At 43.0% G+C, this 21,758-nt stretch overlaps 1 protein-coding gene across 1 annotated transcript in view; it reads left to right on the forward strand.

Moving 5' to 3' along the window:
- Positions 1 to 21,758, forward strand: part of SLC2A2 (solute carrier family 2 member 2) — a 175,315-nt gene that overhangs the window by 138,688 nt on the left and 14,869 nt on the right. The window contains exon 9 of the mRNA XM_085635463.1: positions 20,670 to 20,771. Within this exon, the coding sequence (XP_085491589.1) occupies positions 20,670 to 20,771 (102 nt within the window). The remainder of the gene's footprint in view (positions 1 to 20,669; positions 20,772 to 21,758) is intronic.

Genomic DNA, 21,758 nt, shown 5'->3' on the forward strand with positions numbered 1-21,758 from the left:
CGAGTATTCCACTTGCGGGGTTCTCACAGGTAGGAATGGGTCCCCCCCTTCCATAAAGGCAGCTGCAGGGCCGGGACGATGCGGGAATACAAACGGTTGGAGACTGTTACCGCGACGGGTGAACTACTCCTGTTGGAGGAATTTCTGGAATACCACGAGCTGCCACGGGGGCAAGTTTCTAAACTATCACAAGATATGGGGGGCACTGGTGGAACTATGGGGGCCAGATGTGAAAGAGCCAGTCACCCATGCGACTTCAGGCAATAGTGACGCTGGGCTTGGCAGGACACCTGGTGAAGTGGCACTATCAGGCAATAATGGAAATCACACTTCAACCATTGCCTCACCTGCAAGGAAGGTGGGAGAGTACCATGAATAGGCAGCTCACCGAGAAGGAGTTGAAGAAAGTTTTAGGCAACCCAAAAAAGGTATCCAGGAATGCAGCAATTCAATATGCTCCATAGAACCTATCTCACCCCACATTGGCTGAACGTGATATATGGGAGTGACACGCAGGCCTGTGCCATACGTTCACAAAGGGATGCTGACTTAGACCACATGGTTTGGGCCTGTCCTGGGCTAAATGGTTTCTGGCCTAAGATCATGGATATGATTAACAGGATTTTGTCTCAGACTCTGACATGTTCTCTGGAGGTTTGCCTTTTAGGCCTCTTGCCGAGACCAAAATCCAAACGACTTGGTCATAGATTTATAGACTTGGCTCTCCTCCTAGCTAAGAGGAGAATAGCTCTCAGGTGGAAGGCGAAGCAACCCCCTTTAGTGGTAAACTGGAAAGATGATATTTCCTGCTGGGCTAGAGCAGAAGAGAAAGCTTTGATTAAAGAAGATAAGATCACAAAGAGGCGTAAACCACTGGCAGAGCCTTGGGAAGACATAGTAAGAGCGTGGGATACACGGCACACACCTGAACAGACCTCACACACTAACTCGACTGACTCTGAAGGGTTGGAATAGGCGCGCGCATCTCAGGGGTTGGGCTGCGGTTGTGGGACGAGCATTGATGGCAGAATTCTCGGTGAGCTGGAGGGTTCTGGCCATCATGTACCAGGCCACGATTAAGACGTACAATCAATTCGACCATGGACCAGGTATAGCCCTTGCTAGTATGGAGATTTACTGGCCATGTCTTCCCCTTTGTTCCCATTCCCCCACCCCCCCAGGGTACCCCCGACCTCAAAGTAGCGATGGTTAACTGATGGCAGATGTTTCAGCTAGTTCCAGACCTCTGGTAGTTTATCATTAGTTATAGTTGTGTGTTTTGTTTTATTTTGTGTGATGACATGGAACTTGCTTCTTTTGTTTTCACTTTTTCTTCATATGGCTTTTATTTTCTCCTATGCAATCATAGCACAACTTGTTTGTATATCAGATGTATGCTTTTTCCATGCTTACACATCCAAGATAAACAGTCTTGACAGAGAGCCCGACCGCTCCCTATTGAGTACTTCGCCATAGTGAGAGCATATCTTATTATTGTGTTAACATCGGAAGGGATGGTACATAAATAGTCCTGAGACAGAGACTGTGATAATATCACCTGTTTTATCCCAGTAAGACATGAATAATGTACTATGAAAAGAAACCGAAGAGTACAGTGTGTAATAGGATGCTCTTACTATGGATGTTTAACCGCGTTGGGTGTATTCTTGATCATTATATAAATGCCAATAAATATCTAAAGAAAAAAAGAAGTTTGGTTACATTTGTAACAATTTCTAAATATGTTTCTCTCATAAAAATCCTAAACAAATACTATCTACAACACAGACCTCAGTGTAAACTTACTTTCATTTTCTTCAACAGTATTACAAAGCACATTTTTTTTCAAAAGTATTTAACAAAGGCACATGTTTAATTCTTCATTCACTTTTTATTGAAGTCCAATGGAAGTCAGAGGCTCAAATACGGAATAAATGGTGAAATAGGGGCAATACAAACTAAATAATATAAATGTGAAATACATCGGTTTTTATGTTAAATCATGTTTATTGCTGTCCTGGGCCAGCGAAGCAAACATACATAAAATGCATCGGTCGCCAAATACTAAAAAAGTCAGCCCCTATTGCAAACTTACATGTGTTTTTTTTTACAAACAGTAACCACATACCCCCAAGACACAACAACTGTATTGAGGATCACCAGAGGATGATCAGTGAGGAAATGGAAGCAGAGGAAAGAGTTGATAAGAGGAATATTAATGGAGTATTCTGGGAGAGGTAGAGGTAGGACTGCAAGAAACAAACTGAAACACAATACAACATGTCAAAGAAGCCTCCCTCCTTTTGCAGTCATGGTGATCAATGAGAGAATTAGGGCCTCATTACGAGCCACGAACTGCCAGATTCATGGGGGGGCACAGCAGTGGTGGTCTTCCAATTGCCCTATTATGACAAGGGCAGTCGGGCCCCCCTGGGACCACCGCAACCTCCAGGGATCAGAGATCCATGGCGGTCACACGCCGGTCTTGAGGCCGCAATATGCTTGGTGGGGCCGCTGTGGCCCAGCCAAGCATATTATAAGTTTCCCTGGCGCCACACTTTTCATGGGGGTGCAACCATTATGAAAAGATTGGCGATGAGGAAACAAAGGGGGCCCTACAGGGCCTCATTGTGCCTCTGTGCCTTGAGGTGCATGCAAGAGGGCACACCTTGTGCCCTCTGTGCGCATGCACCCCAGTACCTTCACGGCATGGACTGCAGCAGTCTATGCCGTGCAGGTACTGATTTTGGTGTTCTCATTGTGGTGCTTATTTCATAGGTACCATTGTGGGAACTTCAAGGAACCGCAGTAGAAATCCCCTAATCTGGCAGGTGGTTCAACCACAGAATTCACAGTGCTCGAGCAGTGTGGTCCTGCTCCCGCACTACCAAACTCGTAATGAGGCCCTTAGAGGGGTTTAAGTATCAAAGAAGGGGTTTTACCGGACACATTCACATGGAGGATGCTCTCCTCGCATTACACTTCACATTTACCCAAAAAACTTGTGCCCCTTCAGACTTGGAAAAGACATATGACTTGCAATCTTGCTTCACTGTAGTCTTGAAGGGCTTCGGCATGAAGATGTGACACTATCTAATGCTTGAAGGCACCTGTGCTGGATCATTGTGTTAAAATCTTGTAAAAAAAGCCAGCATAGCCAGAGGAGATGAAAAGCTCCTCGAAAATGTTTGAATCTCCTGTGTGACCAATATTTCAAGGCCCAAGGGATGGTTGGAAACTTCAGAATATTACAGATAGTGTCTTTCATCATATTTTACCCTATAGCATCACCATTGCCTTTTAACTCCATTTTGAACCCCCTTCAGCCAGTTGACACTCATTTCAGCCATTGCCAGTATCTAACATTAGATGTCTCACATTATTTGAGCGCTACTTTCCAACCAAACTGCCTTCCATGCACTTCAGAAAGGACTTTGGTCATATTGTTTTCTCCATGATGGCTATTTTTTAATAATAGACTCCAGAACACGCTATCATCTATCTCAGGTGTTCAAGCATGGTCTCCGATGGGCTATTTTCATCCAACGTCCTCACTGACAATTTCTCCCTTATGTGTGGAGGAAAGAAGAGATGCTTGTCTCTCTTTTGATTCTACTCTCATACTTTGTATAAATGTTGTATATTTACCACCCTCAATGTGCCGCAGCAAATTTATGGGGCATTCTGACAACCAGCGATTTCTCGGGAAGCAGTCAGGCTCTCCCTCCTGCCTCAATTGATTTGTACCAGCAGTAGAACCAGAGACCGCCCCTTTGTATAATGGCAGCTAGCTGATGCCCAGCAGAATCACAGTGCACAACTGTCACAAGCCACACTGGGGTCCAGAATGGCACCGTTATCCTCCAGCACCATAATGTGTACCAAGCTGCATTCTGTCGTGCTATTCTTTGTCTACTGTCAACCTCCCCATGGATTCTCTATTCATTCAGGAGATGTCAACCAACTCTCCATCCAGTGATTTTCCATAATCTGCAAACTATAAGGTATTCTAAACTGGATACCACAAAAACTGGCTGAAGTTGAAATGGCTAAGGATTTGAAATGCTGGCGATGTCAGTAACCAGACTGTGGTTCAATACCTATTCAGCGGAACTACTGAATCCTTACCAGATAGGGCCTGGTTACAAATCAGGTGGGTCAGAATTACTGTGTGCAGTTCTACTCAACCCAATCACAAGTGGACTGTGCTTTTCCAAATGGTATCCTGGGTACAGAGCACCATACCTGATTGCTCTGGGTGGAAAAACTGTCCTATAAAATAGCTTAAAGCTTTGGCTGCAAGAGCAGCCAGGTTCCTGCAGAGATTTTCTTTTCTTTTCCAGCACAGTGGAAGATGGAATGCTTTCCCCTGCAATGGACATTTTTCTCCCTGCCCAGTACTCTCTCAACTGCCTCCCTTCAACTCTGTTCATCACCTACCCTTGCCTCACATTTACCACCTGTTATGGGCATTAATCATCCTGGAAAAGGGAAAAGCATGCAGTTGTCCATCCAGTAAAGGTGGTTTCGCACAGTTGTTTCCTCCCATTTGAGGGGGTGATAAACTCATAATTGCACTGTACTGGTGGAGTGTCACTGCATGATAATATTAATTTGCGTGTAGAGGTTGCTCTCCACCAATAACATGTAACTTTCAATTGGGCCCATCCTTGACGTTAACCTGGAACACCCTAAATGACTCCTTAGATTGACCTTTAATGCGGTCTAGCAGAACAGCCTGACTGCAATGTAAAGGTAACATCTTAAACATCTAATTTCATCGAAGACAAAGTTCTTTACTGCATTTGCCACAGCCAACATACATAAATTGAGACACTGGTGTTCCCCTAACCTACCAACACACGGGGATCGTATTGTTAAAATGAACAAAATAGCCTTTTGTGATCAAATCCTACAGAAAGGACTACAAGATAAGATGCCATTCTTCTTTGAAATATGGTCACTGTTCCTAGATGTAGGAGGAAGAACAAACATACTGAATCATGCACCATGAAAAACACAGTAGCATTTCTGATTGGTTTATTCCTATGGATATAGAGGTTGGGTAGACACTTAAGGCAGTAGTTACAACAGTTAGGTAACACACAGATCCAACAAATTATTAGTTATCATCTGTTTCACTCTTCATGAGCTCTTAGGTGGAGCACAGCAGGTGCTGAGTGCAAATCTTGGTTGCAGCATTACATGTAAAGGCCAGTGCCTTCTTAACTGTTTACTAAACAGCTTGTTACTGCAAGGGGTTCTTCTGGAGCACAACCATTGGCATAAAACCAACAGATAGGGTAAAATAGCACTGTTTTAGCCCTGGAAGTACAGAAGTGACATAATTCAAAAGGAGTCCACCATCCATGTGTTGAGGTGTACATTATAGAAATACCTCAATGGATATATATATTTTTTTTTAAAAGGGCATATTCTGTACCTAGAAAGAGGGACAGATAAACAGATACATGTTACAGGTGGTCAACGCAGTGTAGTTTGTAGTTATGGTTCAGAAGTACTTTCTACTGAAAAATCATTTTTTGATTTACCTATAAATCTTGACCCTTTGGATGAATTTATATTACATTTCTCTGAGTACTATGGGGGTGGGGCATTTGGCCTGATCCAGGTTCTGCACCTAGCCCCCTGCTGCGCACAGCCTTTGGGCACTAAGGACAGGTTGGGCTTGAGGTCTGGCTGCAGATTGGTTGCACGGTCGCACACTTTACCCAAACCCAATCCTTCAACGGTACTCAGCAGGTGATGGTTAATTATTTATATCATACCAAAAAAAACATTACAGAAAACCCCACAAAACAGAGTTTGGGTTTTGGCTCAACCGCGTGATAACACAAATTCGCCAGTCATGATTATCAATCTACACAACACATGCCAAAACTCACACCATCCAACATCCGACAACACAAACTTCCCAATGGCACAGAAACACAAAAACAGTTCTTGGGACAACAACATATCAGATGTAGTGTGGTAAGGTGTGTGCTGTGTGTATTGATAACCATAACTGATACATTTCATTGGTTTTAAGCATTGGAGCCAAGACAATAACTCAGTTTTTCAGTGAAAAAAACTATATATATATCTATCTATATATCTATATATATATATATCTATATATATATTTCCAACCAAATCAGACCTTTTCCAAATCAGACACCGACACTGGAAATGCTTTCAGCCATCCGGCTTGGGTATTTATTTCCTTCTCGTAACGCGTTTCGGGACGTATCCCTTGCTCACACAATCTAATGTGAACCAAACGTTTCAATTTAAAGCAAAAATACAAAGTCACATGATTAGCTCCTCACTACACATAAAAAGCAGACTATTATTGCCGTGATACCTAGTGTTTCTCAATTCAAAGTTATCTTGACATAGTGCCAAAGTCTCTCTAATATCAACATTTGATCTCATTCAAGTGAATCAAAAAATGGATTGGATTTAAAAATACAAAATATTTAATATATTTACATTCAAATCAAAACATCCATTATTAAGAAAAGGGGAATTTAGAGAGAGTGACATTATTTGATACATAGATAGAGTACTCTAAGTCACATTTCAATAGTGTGTCATTCTTATAATTCCATACTATAAATCATTTATAAAGTTATTACACAGATCATTGTCTAGTCGTATAAATCTAAGTCCCTTGTCACAGTAGAATTGTCCATCTTTCTTAAATTATAATTAAAGTAGCTTCCGATGAATGATTCGTTAGCAATCCATTTTGGTAGCCTTTACATCCAGGAACCAAGAAAGGGGACAAGGGAAAAAGAAGACACATAATAATGACATATTAGGACATACATTTATAAAATACCATAACAATAGGATTCAACTCTGTATTGATAAAGTGCTAGTGCCTTATACAGTGCAAACATCTGTGCAATCAATGCTTAATTAAAGTGCTAGTGCCTCTCTTTGTGCAAAAATCGCAATGCTATCACAATAAAGTGCTAGTGCAACGGTATTCTGTCTATCAGGAAATCCTGAAGGAATTTATAAATTGTGTCCTATTGTTGTTAAAAACGGCTGTCCTTAGAATGATCATCTTGAAAAGTATGGAAAAAAAGGAGCAATCAATCCATCACTGGATTGGTCATTATTAAAATCAAAAATAAAACCAAGTTTAAAATTAACATAGTTGGGAATGATACCTCTTATTTTAAATGTATGTGTAAATCTTCTTCAACATTCATACCATGAGGACTTTTTGTGTTGAACATAAGTATGTATTTAGACTCCAGTTTTCTTAATTTTCTTTCCCTATCGCCTCCTCTTTGTGCTTTAGGGACTTGATCAATGGCAAAGTATACTAGTTCATTGGTGTTGCCTTTATGAAATTCATTTATGTGACGAGCAACAACATAGTTTTTATCATTGTTAACAATTGCCCTAAGATGTTGCAGGATGCGCACGTGGACCATGTGAATGGTGCTTCCTATATACATCTTAGGGCAAGAGCATTTCAAGACATAAACAACAAATTCACTTTTGCAATTGAGGGGCTTTCTTATTTTCCAAGGACTGTTCAAAAGGGGAGAGATTATTTGTTGTGTATTTTTACCGTGTCTACAGGCCTTACATTTAAAACATTTATGGAAGCCTGGGCTTACTTTAAGCCAACCACCACCTTTTTTGGCTTCCAAATCAGTTTTAAATAGGTCATCTCTCATTGATTTAGCACGGTTAAAAGTCACCAGAGGGAATCGTGAGACCTTTCCTTGTAAAATAGGGTCCTGTTTGACAAGGTGCCAGTGTCTACTCAGGCTGTCTCTCACCCTAGCCTGGTATGCACTGAAACCAGTAATCATACGGATCTGACTCTCAGTATTTTTCCGCTTTTCTTCAGCCTTTTTAGTATCTGGTTTTAATAATACACTTCTCTCCATATTTTCTACTTTTGATTTTGCCTGTCTTAGCGTTTCCATTTTGTATCCTCTCTGAAGGAATCTGTGGCTCAAAGCTTCCTGGGCCTGCCCCAAAGTAGCCGCTTCGCTACAATTGCGTTTCATTCTCAGATCCTCTGCATAAGGGATACTCATCTTAAGTTTAGTGGGATGGAAACTAGCCACGTGCAGGATTGAATTTCCTGCAGTTGGTTTTCTATAAGTGCACGTTTGAATTGAATTCTGTGCAATGTACACCTCTAAGTCTAAATAAGTTACTTTCTCTGTACTTATTTGCTCAGTAAATTTTAAATGTAATTTGTTTATGTTTATGCTTTCAATGAACTTTTGTGCTGATTCTCTAGATCCGTTCCATATGATAAATAAATCATCAATGAATCGGATCCATTTAATGACATGTTCTCTCCACTCATTAATATAGTCAACTTTGAGCACCTGCTCCTCCCACCAGCCCATATGTAGATTGGCATAGCTGGGGGCGAAGCAGGTGCCCATCGCCGTGCCCTTGAGCTGTCTGTAAGTATCACCTCCGAATAGGAAGTGATTATTAGTGAGACACAGCCTACACATCTCCAACAGCATATTAGTATGCTGGTAGAGATTGATAGGTCTTGAGTTTAAAAAGTGCCTCATTGCCCTTAACCCATCTTCGTGGGCAATACATGTATACAGACTCACGACGTCTAATGTTATGAGGAGATAAGAATCTTCCCATCTTATATTTTCCAATTGATTCAAAAAGTCCCTTGAATCTTGAATATAAGCGGGTAATGCCCTCACATACTGTTGTAGGAATGAGTCTAAATATCTGGAGGTTGGTTCAAAGAGACTACCGATGGCTGAGATAATAGGACGCCCAGGTGGTTTGTCCTTGTGTTTGTGGATTTTTGGTATTAAGGATAATATGGGTACCACTGGGTTATCCACCCTCAAGAATAGGTATTCTAGTTGATTAATCAAACCAATTCCTCGCCATCTCGCAAGGTCTTTTTGATATTTGAGTTTGATTTCAACTAGATTGCTGTGGGGGACTACTGAATAGCATTCTCTATCTCTCAATTGTAAGGCTGCCTCACAATTATATGCTTCAAGGGACCACAATACCAAGTTGCCGCCCTTGTCTGCTTGCCTTACTACTATGTCCTGTCTACTTTGTATTTTAGCCATCACAGATTGGTATTTTTTATCAAAACCTGATGCATTTTTAAAAAATTCTTTGCTAGAATTTAAGGATATTTCCTTCAAATCTTTAATTACCAGGTCAGAGTATATATCCAAAGTATCTCTAGGGGTGTTGGGTGTGAAACTTGATTTTGGTCTTAATTTTGTGGCAGAACTATCAAAGACATCAAGACAAAAAAGTTCATCTGCTTGACTAACTTCGTTTACCACAGTCACACCTTCCCCTTCTCTTATAAGTTGCTGACAGTCAAAAAGTACCTGCATGTCCCCAACATCGAGATTGCCTGGTTCCTCACTGACCATTTGCCTCATTTCCTTTCGATTAGGAATTTTCACATCAAAGAATTTTTTTAGTTTTAGTTTCCTTACAAACTTGAAGAAGTCAATGCGCGTTTGAATGTAATTAAAGTTAGTACGTTTGCAGAAAGAGAGGCCAAGTGAAAGGATTCTTGTTTCTTCATCCGTTAAAACAAGATCCGTTAAATGTATGACCGTTGACGCTATTTCTTCCAGCCCTTGCGTTGAAATTGCTTCTTCTTCCCTGATCGTAGTTCCATGGCAGCTCCGTCGGTTTTTATATATATATATATATATATATATATATATATATATATATATTATCTACTGGTGGTCGCCAGTAGATAGTTATAGTTAGGACCTATTTTCCATAGGAAATCCGCAACATTCTATTGGGAATATCTTTGGCGCCGATTGACGAATATTCGCAAAATTTTCCAAACTTTTGGCCGGCTCCGCTCCTACCCTGAAAGTTTCGCGGTGATTCGTCAAGCGGGGGTCGAGAAAAAAGGGGGGTCCCAAAACGCGTTTTCCCCATGCAATTTCCCATAGGATCTGTTGTCGCAGCAACAGCCCGAACCGCTGAACAGAATGACACCAAATTTGGCAAAGAGGTAGTCCTCAGTTCAGACTCGTGCCTTTTGCTTAAATGGTGTAAATCCGTTCAGTAGTTCCTGAGAGAATTAGAGTTAAAAGTACATATATATCTACGGCCGGGGAGGATCCGCGGATCCTCCCCGCACCCTCCCCGAACTCTCCCGAGCATGAGCTGAATGCTAATTGGCACAAGAAAGCACAAAAACAAAGACGCAAAACGCAACAAGGGGGCAGGGTTGAAACACCCTGACCCCCAAAGCCAAATTTTTGTAATTTTTTTTTTTAAATCGCGGGATGTGCGTAGGGTCCGCACATTCCGCTAACGAAAAAAAAACCGAAGCGCGCGCTTCGTTTAGATTTAGCCCCCGGGGCGCCAAGTCCCGGGGCAATATGGTTTTATAATGGGGGGCCCAGAGGGGCCCCCCAGCCCCGGGGACCGCCACCCCCGGGGCTTATGTTGATGTATGCGGGGGGGCTTTTTAAAAATAAAAAACCCTATGTGGGGGGGGGCTCGAGCCCCCCCACACACCCCGGGGACCACCACCTCCCCGGGGCACTGAATATGTAAAATTGGGGGTCCATTATGGACCCGCAATCCCCGGGGACCACCACCCCCCAGGGCTTTAACTTAAGTGGGGGGGGCCGCGCGCCCCCCCCTGGAGCCAATGATGGCCTTGGGGACCGCCACCCCCTAGGGCCGGCTCCTGCAGTATCCCGGGGTGCCCACCCCCGGGACACTGCTGTTTGCTATGGCAGGGTGGGAGCCTCGCGGCTCCCATCCTTCCATAGCAAACTGCTTTGGTATTTGGAAGAGAGAGCAGGAAACCTGCTCTCTCTTCCAAATACCAAAGACGATTGCTTTTCCACACAGGGAGCAGCATGTTAGCTGCTCCCCATGTGGAAAAGCAATGCCGGCTCCCGCAGGATGTGGGGAGCCGGTGTGGCTGTGGGGGGATTGGGGACCCCCCACAGCCCCCAACGGAGGCCAGGCCCCGGGGGATGGGGACCCGGGGCCATAAGTGGCCCGGGAGGGGGGGCACGCGGCCCCCCTCCCCAAATTTTGTTAATTTTTTTTTTTAAATGGCCCGGGGGATGGGGTCCCCGGGGCCATAGGTGGCACAGGAGGGGGGCTATGCAGCCCCCTCCATAAAAAAATATTTTTTTTAAAAAGGGCCATGCCCCGGGGGATGGGTTCCCCGGGGCAAATTATGGCCTGGGGAGGGGGGCCACGCGGCTCCCTTCCCGTTTAAAAAAAAATATAAAAAAACAAAATTGGGGGCAGGCCCTGGGGGATGGGGTCCCCAGGGCCAAAAAAAAGATAAAGAAATAAAAAACAGAGGGGAAAAAAAACCAAGGATCGGGCCGGAGGCCACGCCCCCTCCTTACACCACTCTGCAAACGCGCCCCCTGGCGCATTTGCAGAGGGGGAACGAATTCCCTTTCAATACTGGAGATCCCTGGGGGCCAACTTGCCCACCAGGAACCTCCAGTATGCGCCAGGGGGCTCCGTTGCAGAGAGGTGTAATGAGGCCACGCCCCATTTTACATCTCTCTGCAACGCAGCTCCCTGGCGCTTACTGGAGGTACCTGGTGGGCTAGTTGGCCACCAGGGGACCTCAGGATTCAAGGGGACTTAATCTCCCAACTTAAAACGCGCCACGGGGCGCGTTTGCACAGTGGTGAAGGTAGGGGGCGGGGCCTGAGGTGATACTGTGCAAACACGCCCTGTGGCGTGTTTTAAGTTGGGGAATTCATTCCTCTTCAATCCAGAGGTCCCCTAGGGGACAAATAGCCCACCAGGTACCTCCACTAAGCGCCACGGAGCTGTGTTGCAGAGTGTTGTAAAAAGGGGTGTGGCCTCTGAACACCTCTCTGCAAGGCAGCTCCCTGGTGCACACTGGAGGTACCTGGTGGGCTAGTTGGCTGCCAGGGGACCTCAGGATTCAAGGGGACTTTATCCCCCAACTTTAAACACCCCACGGGGTGCGTTTGCACAGTGGTGAAGGTAGGGGGCGGGGCCTGAGGTGAGATCTGTGCAAACACGCACTGTGGCGCTTTTTAAGTTGGGGAATTAATTCCTCTTCAATCCTGAGGGTCCCTGGGGACCAACTAGCCCACCAGGTACCTCCAGTAAGCGCCACGGAGCTGTGTTGCAGAGTGTTGTAAAAAGGCCTGTGGCCTCTGAATACCTCTCTGCAATGCAGCTCCCTGGCACATACTGGAGGTACCTGGTGAGCTAGTTGGCCCCCAGGGGACCTCAGGATTGAAGAGGAATTAATTCCCCAACTTAAAACGCGCCACAGGGCGTGTTTGCACACGTCACCTCAGGCCCCTCCCCCTTCCTTCACCATTGTACAAATATTCCTCTAAAATCAGCCGAACTACAAATTCCGATTTACTCACCTGTAATCAGGAGAGAACCCAGTGCTGCATCTTTTAGCCCAGCACTGACCCTGAAAAGTAAGTCTAAGCGTACTTACCAGTAACTTGTATTTCCTTCCATAGGAATCCATTGTGTGGTTTTCACCAGAAAATTTTCAGTGTCCATTTTTGAAACGTACAAATATTCCTCTAAAATCAGCCGAACTACGAATTCCGATTTACTCATCTGTTATCAGGAGAGAACCCAGGGCTGCATCTTTTAGCCCAGCACTGACCCTGAAAAGTAATTCTAAGCGTACTTACCAGTAACTTGTATTTCCTTCCCTAGGAATCCATTGTGTGGTTTTCACCAGAAAATTTTCAAAGTGTCCATTTTTGAAACGTACAAATATGCCTCTAAAATCAGCCGAACTACGAATTCCGATTTACTCACCTGTTATCAGGAGAGAACCTAGGGCTGCATCATTTAGCTCAGCACTGACCCTGAAAAGTAATTCTAAGCGTACTTACCAGTAACTTGTATTTCCTTCCATAGGAATCCATTGTGTGGTTTTCACCAGAAAAGTTTCTAAGTGTCTATTTTCACAAACTAAAAATATTGCTAAAAAATCGTCTGTATGACTTAAACACATTCTTTCAACTGTTTACAGGAGGTTGGCCAGTGCTGGATCCAGGATCCACCACTGAGTAAGAAAAAGTAACGATAACACTACTTACCTGCTTAAGTGAATTTTCTGACATAGGATAACATTGGTGATTCTATGGGAAAAAGTTTCTAAGTGTCAACTTTTAAAATACAATAATATTCCTTAAAAATCACTACTGTAACCAAAGCGCTTTTACTCAACTGTTTACAGGAGATGTCCAAGGACTGAATTTAGGATCCAGTCTTGTGGTTAGAAAAGTAATCCATAAAGTAACTAATTGCATTTAACTAGAAGTTCACATTGAGCTCAATGTTGCTTTGTGTTTGAAATTGTGTTGCCCATTGCAACAACTGTAACTACTGTACTTAAAAGTCTGTTGCCTATTTACCAAGCATTTAAACTAAAGTAATTCATTCTGAGAAAGTATATTTGGTATTGTAATGTATAATGTAATTATAATGTAATTAAAAAAAATATATCTAAAAATAAATAGTTAAAAAAATGTATTAAATCAGTATCAATAAAATCACTATAACAATTAATACATTCAAAATTGTCATTTAGAAAACCTTTGAAATTCACTGAAAAAACCATAAGTTTCAGGCCTGATATAGTTAGGAATTAGCATTTAAAAAACCTTTGAAATTCATTGAAAAAACCATAGGTTTCAGGGGCGTTATAGTTAGGAATTGGCATTTAAAAAACCTTAGAAATTCACTGAAAAAACCATAGGTTTCAGGGGCGTTATAGTTAGCTGGACATTTCCCTCATACAAAACCCTAGAAATTCCCCAGTTATAGTTAGTTCAGCTAACTATAACTCGCGCCCCCGCAATGCACTGCTGATGACATCACATATTACATCACTCATGACATGATCAGTGACATAACTGATGACATCACTGATGACATCTGAAATGACATCACTGATGACATCACTGATGACGTCATCCATGTTCTAAATTAGTGCATCTTCTCACACCCTTTGATATACTCAATCAAAATTTCAGACGTCCATTCTCAAAACCATATATACTCCAATACCAATAACTACATACCCACTCATTGACTCTTAGATCTACACACACATCCACTCACTCACCTGTACAGTCAATCATACTTACAGTCACTCAGTACAGGACTATCATATGCATTTATACACCTACATAGACACTCACACACCAACAATCATCCATAGAGGTACTCTCACACCTAGTCAGTCATGCAAATAATTAATCACACTCCCATTTACTCACCTATGCAGTTATACACACACAAGTTCACTTACTCATAAAAATAGTACCACATTCTTACGCTCTTATACAATCACTGATACAAGCACACACTCATCCATACAGCCACTCTCACAATCACACACTCTCACATATACCCACTTATATACTCTTACACACATATATACTGCCTTTCACATATGTAGTTACTCACACATGTACCACTGAGATATACATTCAATCACTAACACACCCATACACACACTCACCCAACCATACAGTCATCACAGATGCACTCTTAAAACCATGCACCCATAGAATCACCCACTCGCACATGTATGCACAGAGTCACACACACCCCACCCACACAAACACTCAGGCACCCAAACAGATACTCAGACAACCAATCAATAACCCATAGAGACACTCATATAGCTATTCACAAAACCATGCAGCCACTTATACACCAACAGACAGACAGATACAAACATTCACACAGTTTAGTCACCAGTATGCAGTAAGATACGTTTAATGACTCACTTATACAGTTAGTCACGCACCTACTAAATCATCCATTCACACACTTATACACCCACTCATTCTTCCATAGGTTTTTCCCTATATATATATATTAAACATATTTAAAATGTACAGAAACACACACTCACTGGATGACGTAATCAGTGATGTCATCAGTGATGTCATTTCAGATGTCATCAGTGATGTCATCAGTGATGTCATCAGTGATGTCTCTGACCATGTCATGAGGGATGTAATATGTGACGTCATCAGCAGTGCATTGCGGGGGTACGAGTTATAGTTAGCTGAACTAATTATAACAGGGGAATTTCTAGGGTTTTGTACGAGGGAAATGTCCAGCTAACTATAACGCCCCTGAAACCTATGGTTTTTTCAGTGAATTTCTAAGGTTTTTTAAATGCCAATTCCTAACTATAACGCCCCTGAAACCTATGTTTTTTTCAGTGAATATATATATACATATATACATATATATATATATATATATATATATATATATATATATATATATATATATATATATATATATATATATATAAATATATACCAATAAGGTGCCTGCTGTAGAAAGACCCCGCAACAGGTAAGTATCAACCACAATCATTTATTGGAGGGAACAGCAAGGGTGAAGACTTGCAGCCACAAAATTATTGCCCAAACTGCCTAACGCGTTTTGTGGATAAACCACTTCTTCAAAGGTGATGGGCTCGTGATGCAAAGGCACAGCATTTTCAGGCACCACCATTTAAATCCACAATCCCACCTCAGTGGGTGTGGCCACTCTCATGGCCTGATGGTGTTTGATGTTTTAGCGGCCCCTTCTGAGCCGCAGGAGACACTCTGCTGCACAATGTGCAGACCTGCTGCAACGCCAAACGACGAGGCAGCCGAAGGACGAGGAAGCCATTGCAGGAGTAAACAAACGTGGTTAAGCAGCTCTGGTGTTCCAAGCAACCCACTGGGGATTGATGTACCTTAAATACTGCGAGATGGCACACAACCCACGGAGGTAATAGGAAGGCACCACAAGTACCAAGAATCCACGCGAGGGGTCCACGCCCACTGAGGCGGGGACTTGGAGAGTTATATAACAGCCTGAAAAACTGTTGTGCCGTCATGCAGGTGTTTGCCTAAAGCCCATGAGGAAGTGCTGGTGAAGTACGAAACGCGTCGGGCTGGACATTAAAGATGAGTGAGGCGCTATGTTGTTGTCTCCGCTGCATCTTTCAATAAATCATGGCATTACTTACCTCCTTGTGCGGGCTCTCCTACAGCAGGCAACTTGGTGTTTGATATATATATTTACATACACGCACAAATGTCTCTACATGTATATGTATACATATATGTCTATATATTTTATTTATCAATGTGTGAATATTTGTATAAGAATTTTTTCTATATGGCACTCTCACTAGAGTAGCCTATCTGTTATTGCTGTAGATGTAGTGCTCCTAGGTTAAGTATAACTTTAATCGTTTTTCTAAAGGACTGGGTGTCTTTTCTAACTGAATTTAGAGGCAGAATGTCATCCAAAGGGTAGCCATGTAACTCTGCGTGCCCTACCTCCCTGAGTTTCGCACATCAATGCAGGACTCATTTACAACATGGAGTCTAGAGAATCAAATAGAATACAAAGAGGTTTAGGGTATACATAGCCATAGAGCTATTAAAGTAGCAAAGACAGAAGGGCTTATTTATAAGCCCCTTGCGCCGCCGGTACGTCACTTTTTCCCATATTAAAAGTGACACACCTGCGGCGCAAGGGGCTTGTAAATAAGCTCCAGAATCTTGAAGGGATTCTCTGCATGATTGAGACCAAGTGTAAGGTGTAGCACCTGCATATGGCACATTTTGAGCCCTTTGCAATTAGATGGGCAAAAGGAATACCATATTAAGAGTTTCCACTAAAAACAGACAGTACTAATGAGAAGCTATGAAAAGATTAGGGAGGACTCCACTCTAAACCTTCAGTAGGAAGGCATCATTGTCAGAGGATTATACTTGGCTGAGGTTGGTGGCTCTGTGTCTTTGCCTTGGTGTGTGAGACAAATGGTGACTGATGGTTGTGAAAGACAGATGTTTAGATCTAGGTTAGTGGTTACAGGGAGATTGAATTGCTTAATAGTAAAAACTCTAAGGGCCTCATTTATGAAAAGTGACGCATCGTTGCGAGAAAACAGCGATGCGTCAATTTTCATTGCGCCCTCCTTGCAACACCAGTGATGCGTCATATTTACAGTATGACGCATCATGTCACAAGGAGTCACAGATCATTATTTCTGATGTATCTGTAGGCTCAAAAATGACGCATTGCTGGAGTGTGTCACAAAATTGACGCAACTCCAGCAATGTGTAATTACACATGGGCAAGTCCCGTGTGAAATGTGCCTGCATCAGTCTTACGCCTGCCATGAGGCAGGCGTAAGATATTGACGCATTTGCGCCTAGAAGTGGCGCAGTGAAATCTTATAGATTTCACTGCGTCACTTCTACGACCCTTTCTTGCATCAGAACGCCCCCCGCATACATTATACCTGGCGCAGGTATAATGTGGCGCAGGGGTTTACAAAGTGACGCATCTACCTAGATGCATCACTTTGTAAATATGGTGCAACAAGACTCATTTTTTACGCCGCTGGTGCGTCATAAAAAGTGACGCATCGGCGGCGCAAAAGTGACGCAAGGGTTCATAAATAAGCCCCTAAATCTGTCAGAATTTGGGGTGGGTGGGTGTATATTATTGGAATGCTCAATCATGTATATTGGCATGTTAAACTGAGTTGCCAAAGGACATTTCATTATAACGGGAATTACTGGTTGTAGTATCAAATCAACAATAGAATTCAATTGACCTTAGCTTGCCTTATTCACCTTGACCTTAAGTACAGATGAATGAATGAATGAAGGAGCATTTGTAGAGCACGTGGTTGCCCAGGAGCATCCCAGCGCTAAGACGCCAAGTAAACTTAGAGGAGATTAATGAAAGAGGAAAGTTTTCAGCAGTTTTCTGAACTTGGGGTAATCATGTTCGGAGCGGATGTGGAGGGGAATACTGTTCCAGAGTCTAGATACATTGTATGTGAACAGTCGGCCTCCACTACGTGCACGTTTAATCTTAGGAACTAGGATTAAACCTTTATTACCAGACCTAAGGGCTCTGTTAGGTACATAAGATTGAATACATGGACGAATCAAAGGTGGGCCCTTTCCTGACAGTGACTTGTGAGTAATACACAGATCCTTAAATTTAATTCTTTCTTGGACAGGAAGCTAATGCAAGGTGTCGAGGGCGGGCCTTGCTGAAGAACGTTTAGAAATGTTCAGCAGCAAACGGGCCGCACAGTTCTGTACTATTTGTAGTTTTTTGATGGTAGCCTGGGGGACTCCCAGTTATATAGCATTGGCGTAATCGAGCCATGATAATACGTGCGCCTGCACCAAAAGTCGTCTAGCAGCAAACAGGAGCAGGGGGAGTAACTTTCTGAACATTCTTAGTAAGCCATAACAGCTCGCTGCTACTATACGTGATTGTTCTCTAAAATCGAGGTTGCAATCAATCCAGACTCCTAGACTCTTTATATGTTTTTTGGGGCAGGGGGGGACCTAGGCAACTGGGCCATAGGTGATCTATATTTGGGGGAGCAGACTTCCTCAAAAGCAGGAGTTCCAGCTTAGATCCATTAAGTTTAAAAAAAGAGCCACTCATCCAGGTAAAGACTTTCTGAAGGCAGGTGACTAGATCCGGGACTAGTTGGTTGGATTGCTTCAAGGAGATAATTATTTGTGTGTCGTCGGCATATGTGATGATCTGTACTTCAAATGGATGTATTGTTTCAGCCAATGAACTCATATAGACGTTGAACATCGTGGGGCTTAGGGAAGATCCATGTGGAACCCCACAAGTCAACGGAATATGTTTTGAGGAGCATTCCCCTTCGAAAACTGAGTAGACCCTGTTTTGGAGAAAAGACTGTAGCCATTTTAGTGCCAGTCCAGTCACTCCGGCCTCCCTCAATCTTTGTATCATTAGCTGGTGATTAACAGTGTCGAAGGCCGCGCTGAGGTCCAATAAAATAAAGGGAGCCCAGCCTCCATTGTCAAGGGTCTTCCTGATTTCCTCTACTGCAGCTAAGATAGCTGTCTCTGTGCCTTGTTGGGGTCTGAATCCTGTCTGCCTAGGATGCAGACCGTTATTATCTTCCAAGAAGGCCGATAAAATCGAATTACTGTATTTTTCCACTAATTTACTGACTCCTGGCAGAAAGGAAATTGGTCGATAGTTTCCCCAGTTATCTGGATCCAGGTTCAGTTTTTTTAGGAGTGCTTTCACCCTAGCATGTTTCCATTGTGGTGGCACAATCCCAGTTTTAAGTGATGTATCAATACAATCAAGTATGGCTGGTGACACCACCTCCGAAATTTTATGGAGAATAGTAGGGGGACGGCATCTAAGGGGGAACCCGATTTGAGCTCTTTGAGCAACCTTTGCAAAGTCATGAGTTCCAGAGGATGGAATTCCTCCAGCAGAATGGGGATATCAGGAGTGATTATATCGCTTGATGCACGCATTTGTGGAACAGTGATAGGAGGGAAGGAATTATAGATGGTTTGTATCTTTTCTGAGAAGAAATCAGCAATTTGATTGCACCGCAATTGAGCATTGTCAGTGACAATGAGGGGCGTAGGAGGTGTAAGAAGGGATTTGGGGATTTTAAATATCTCACGAGGAGAGTTTGCTGATGAAATTTTTCCTTGATAGTAGAGAGCTTGAGTATTTTTTATTTCATTTTTATAGATTTTAATAGCTTCTCTGTATTTAATATTACTCGTAACGGAGAAGTCCTTCCTCCAGCTTCTTTCGTGCCTTTTACATATCTGTTTTAGCTGGCGTAATTTTGGGGAATACCAAGGATTTTTTTCTTGCTCCCACCTTTTCTGAGATTTCCTTCTTAGGGAGAACACAATTAAGTGCCAGTTCAAGCCAGTTATTAAGATTGTTGTTGGCAACAATGGGGTTAGGGTGAGAGGGGGGAAAAGTGTCCTTAAGGTTGCTGATCAAGGTGTCTAGAGGGAGTTTCGACCACTGGCGGGCAATTCTTGTGGCTCTGAGAGTTGGTGGGTTGGCATCTGGTAATGTCCAATTAAAAGGAAGTAAAAAGTGGTCTGACTACGGAATAGGAACGGCATCCTCTACCAAAAGGTTGGTTATATTAGAAAAAATAGGGTCCAGCAAATGGCCTTTGGTATGGGTGGGGCTGTTCACCTTTAACATGAGTTGGAACATTGCCAATTCGCCGGCTAATTCTACTGAAGAGACCGATAAGTCATCATCAAAGTGCATGCTAAAATCACCCAGGATTGTAAAGTTAGGGGAGGTGCTGGCTAAATTTGCTCCCACATCCAGTAAGTCCTTCTTAAAGAGCCCAAGAGGGCCTGGAGGGCGGTAAACCAGAATCCCTGAGAAGGTGTACGTGGGGGCTAAATCAATCAAAAAGGACATGCTTTCACAATCAGGAACAAGGTTTGCGGTTGTTCTGCATGCGAGGTTGTCCTTGTGAATTATGGCCAGACCACCTCCACGGCCTGTATTGCGGTCAAGCCTATGGATAACGTAGTTTGGGGGAAGAGATTGAACAATATCAAAATTTGTGTCATTGTTCAGCCAAGTCTCAGTTAAAAATAAAGCATCGGGGTTTCTCTCTTCGAGGAGTAGATAGATTTCAGTAGATGGAAAAACACATTGTGTATAGTGAGCTAATGAAGTCAATACACTATATTGAGGTAATAGAATATGTATAACATGAAAGACCTAATTAAATACAGTTAAAATATATTTTTCCTCTGTCTCTGCAGGTCTTCCTTGTTGAGAAAGCAGGAAGGCGCCCCCTGATTCTTGCCGGCTTAGCCGGTATGTGCATATGTGCCGTACTCATGACAATAGGACTTGCACTTCAGGTGAGTGTAAATGTAATGCTGATGTGTTTATCTAGGTATATGTGAAGCATCGTGAAAAAGGTTGTGGCATCTTACCCTTAAGCTGTGTTGCCTGACATGTAAGATAGACATTCATATGCATGTGCCTTGTGTAGCAATTGACATAGATGTTACAGTAACCGAGGAGATAGAACCCTCCCAAACTCTGTGTGAAGCACTTAGCACTTTTTTCAGTGAGAAAATTAAATGAATTGAGGATAGCATTCGGACCACTTCTCTGCCTCTGCAACCTGGGGAGAATGTGGACTGTGGTGTCAATAATTCTCACTCCTTCATACAGTTTCCGCAGCTTCTGCATGAGACCCTTATTTCTCTCCTGAATAAGGTCAAATCTGGCTCACCACTGGATCCCAACCCGTCCACCAATCCTCTGTTAGACTTTTTGAATAAGTCACTTTCCCAGGGCTTTGACCCTAGCAAATATAAAGCTGCTGTAGCACTTTCCTTGCTGAAGAATCTGGGTGACGATCCTAGGTTGCTGAAAAATTATTGGCCTGTTTTATTTCTCTCCTACACAGCCAAAAGGTTAGAAAGTTTTGTTATGCTGGAGCTAAGCAGGTTCCGTTATTCATCCAACTTTATTCATCCATTGCAGGCTGGTTTCCATCCATCCCACAGTACAGAGGCAGTGATGCTCTCTGCCCTTGATGATCTACAATAGGAGTTGGATTTGGGACATGCATCTTCACTAGTTCTCCTAGATTTAGCTGCCTCCTTCGATTCGTTTGACCACGCGATTCTGATAAATTGTCTGAAGGCAGATGATCTATCAGGCCAGGCTCTAAGTTGGATATCCTTCTTCCTAGGAGGCCGCACACAGGAAGAGCAGCTTGGCCTGTAATTTTCCTCTACGACCCATATCATCAATGGGGTCCTCCTGGGCTCACCACTATCTCCTTTGCTGTTTATTTTTTACATCTGCCCATTGATCTTAGCCCTGGCTAGTTG

The sequence above is a fragment of the Triturus cristatus genome, chromosome 11 (genome assembly GCF_964204655.1).
Source record: "Triturus cristatus chromosome 11, aTriCri1.1, whole genome shotgun sequence".
NCBI classification, from domain to species: domain Eukaryota; kingdom Metazoa; phylum Chordata; class Amphibia; order Caudata; family Salamandridae; genus Triturus; species Triturus cristatus.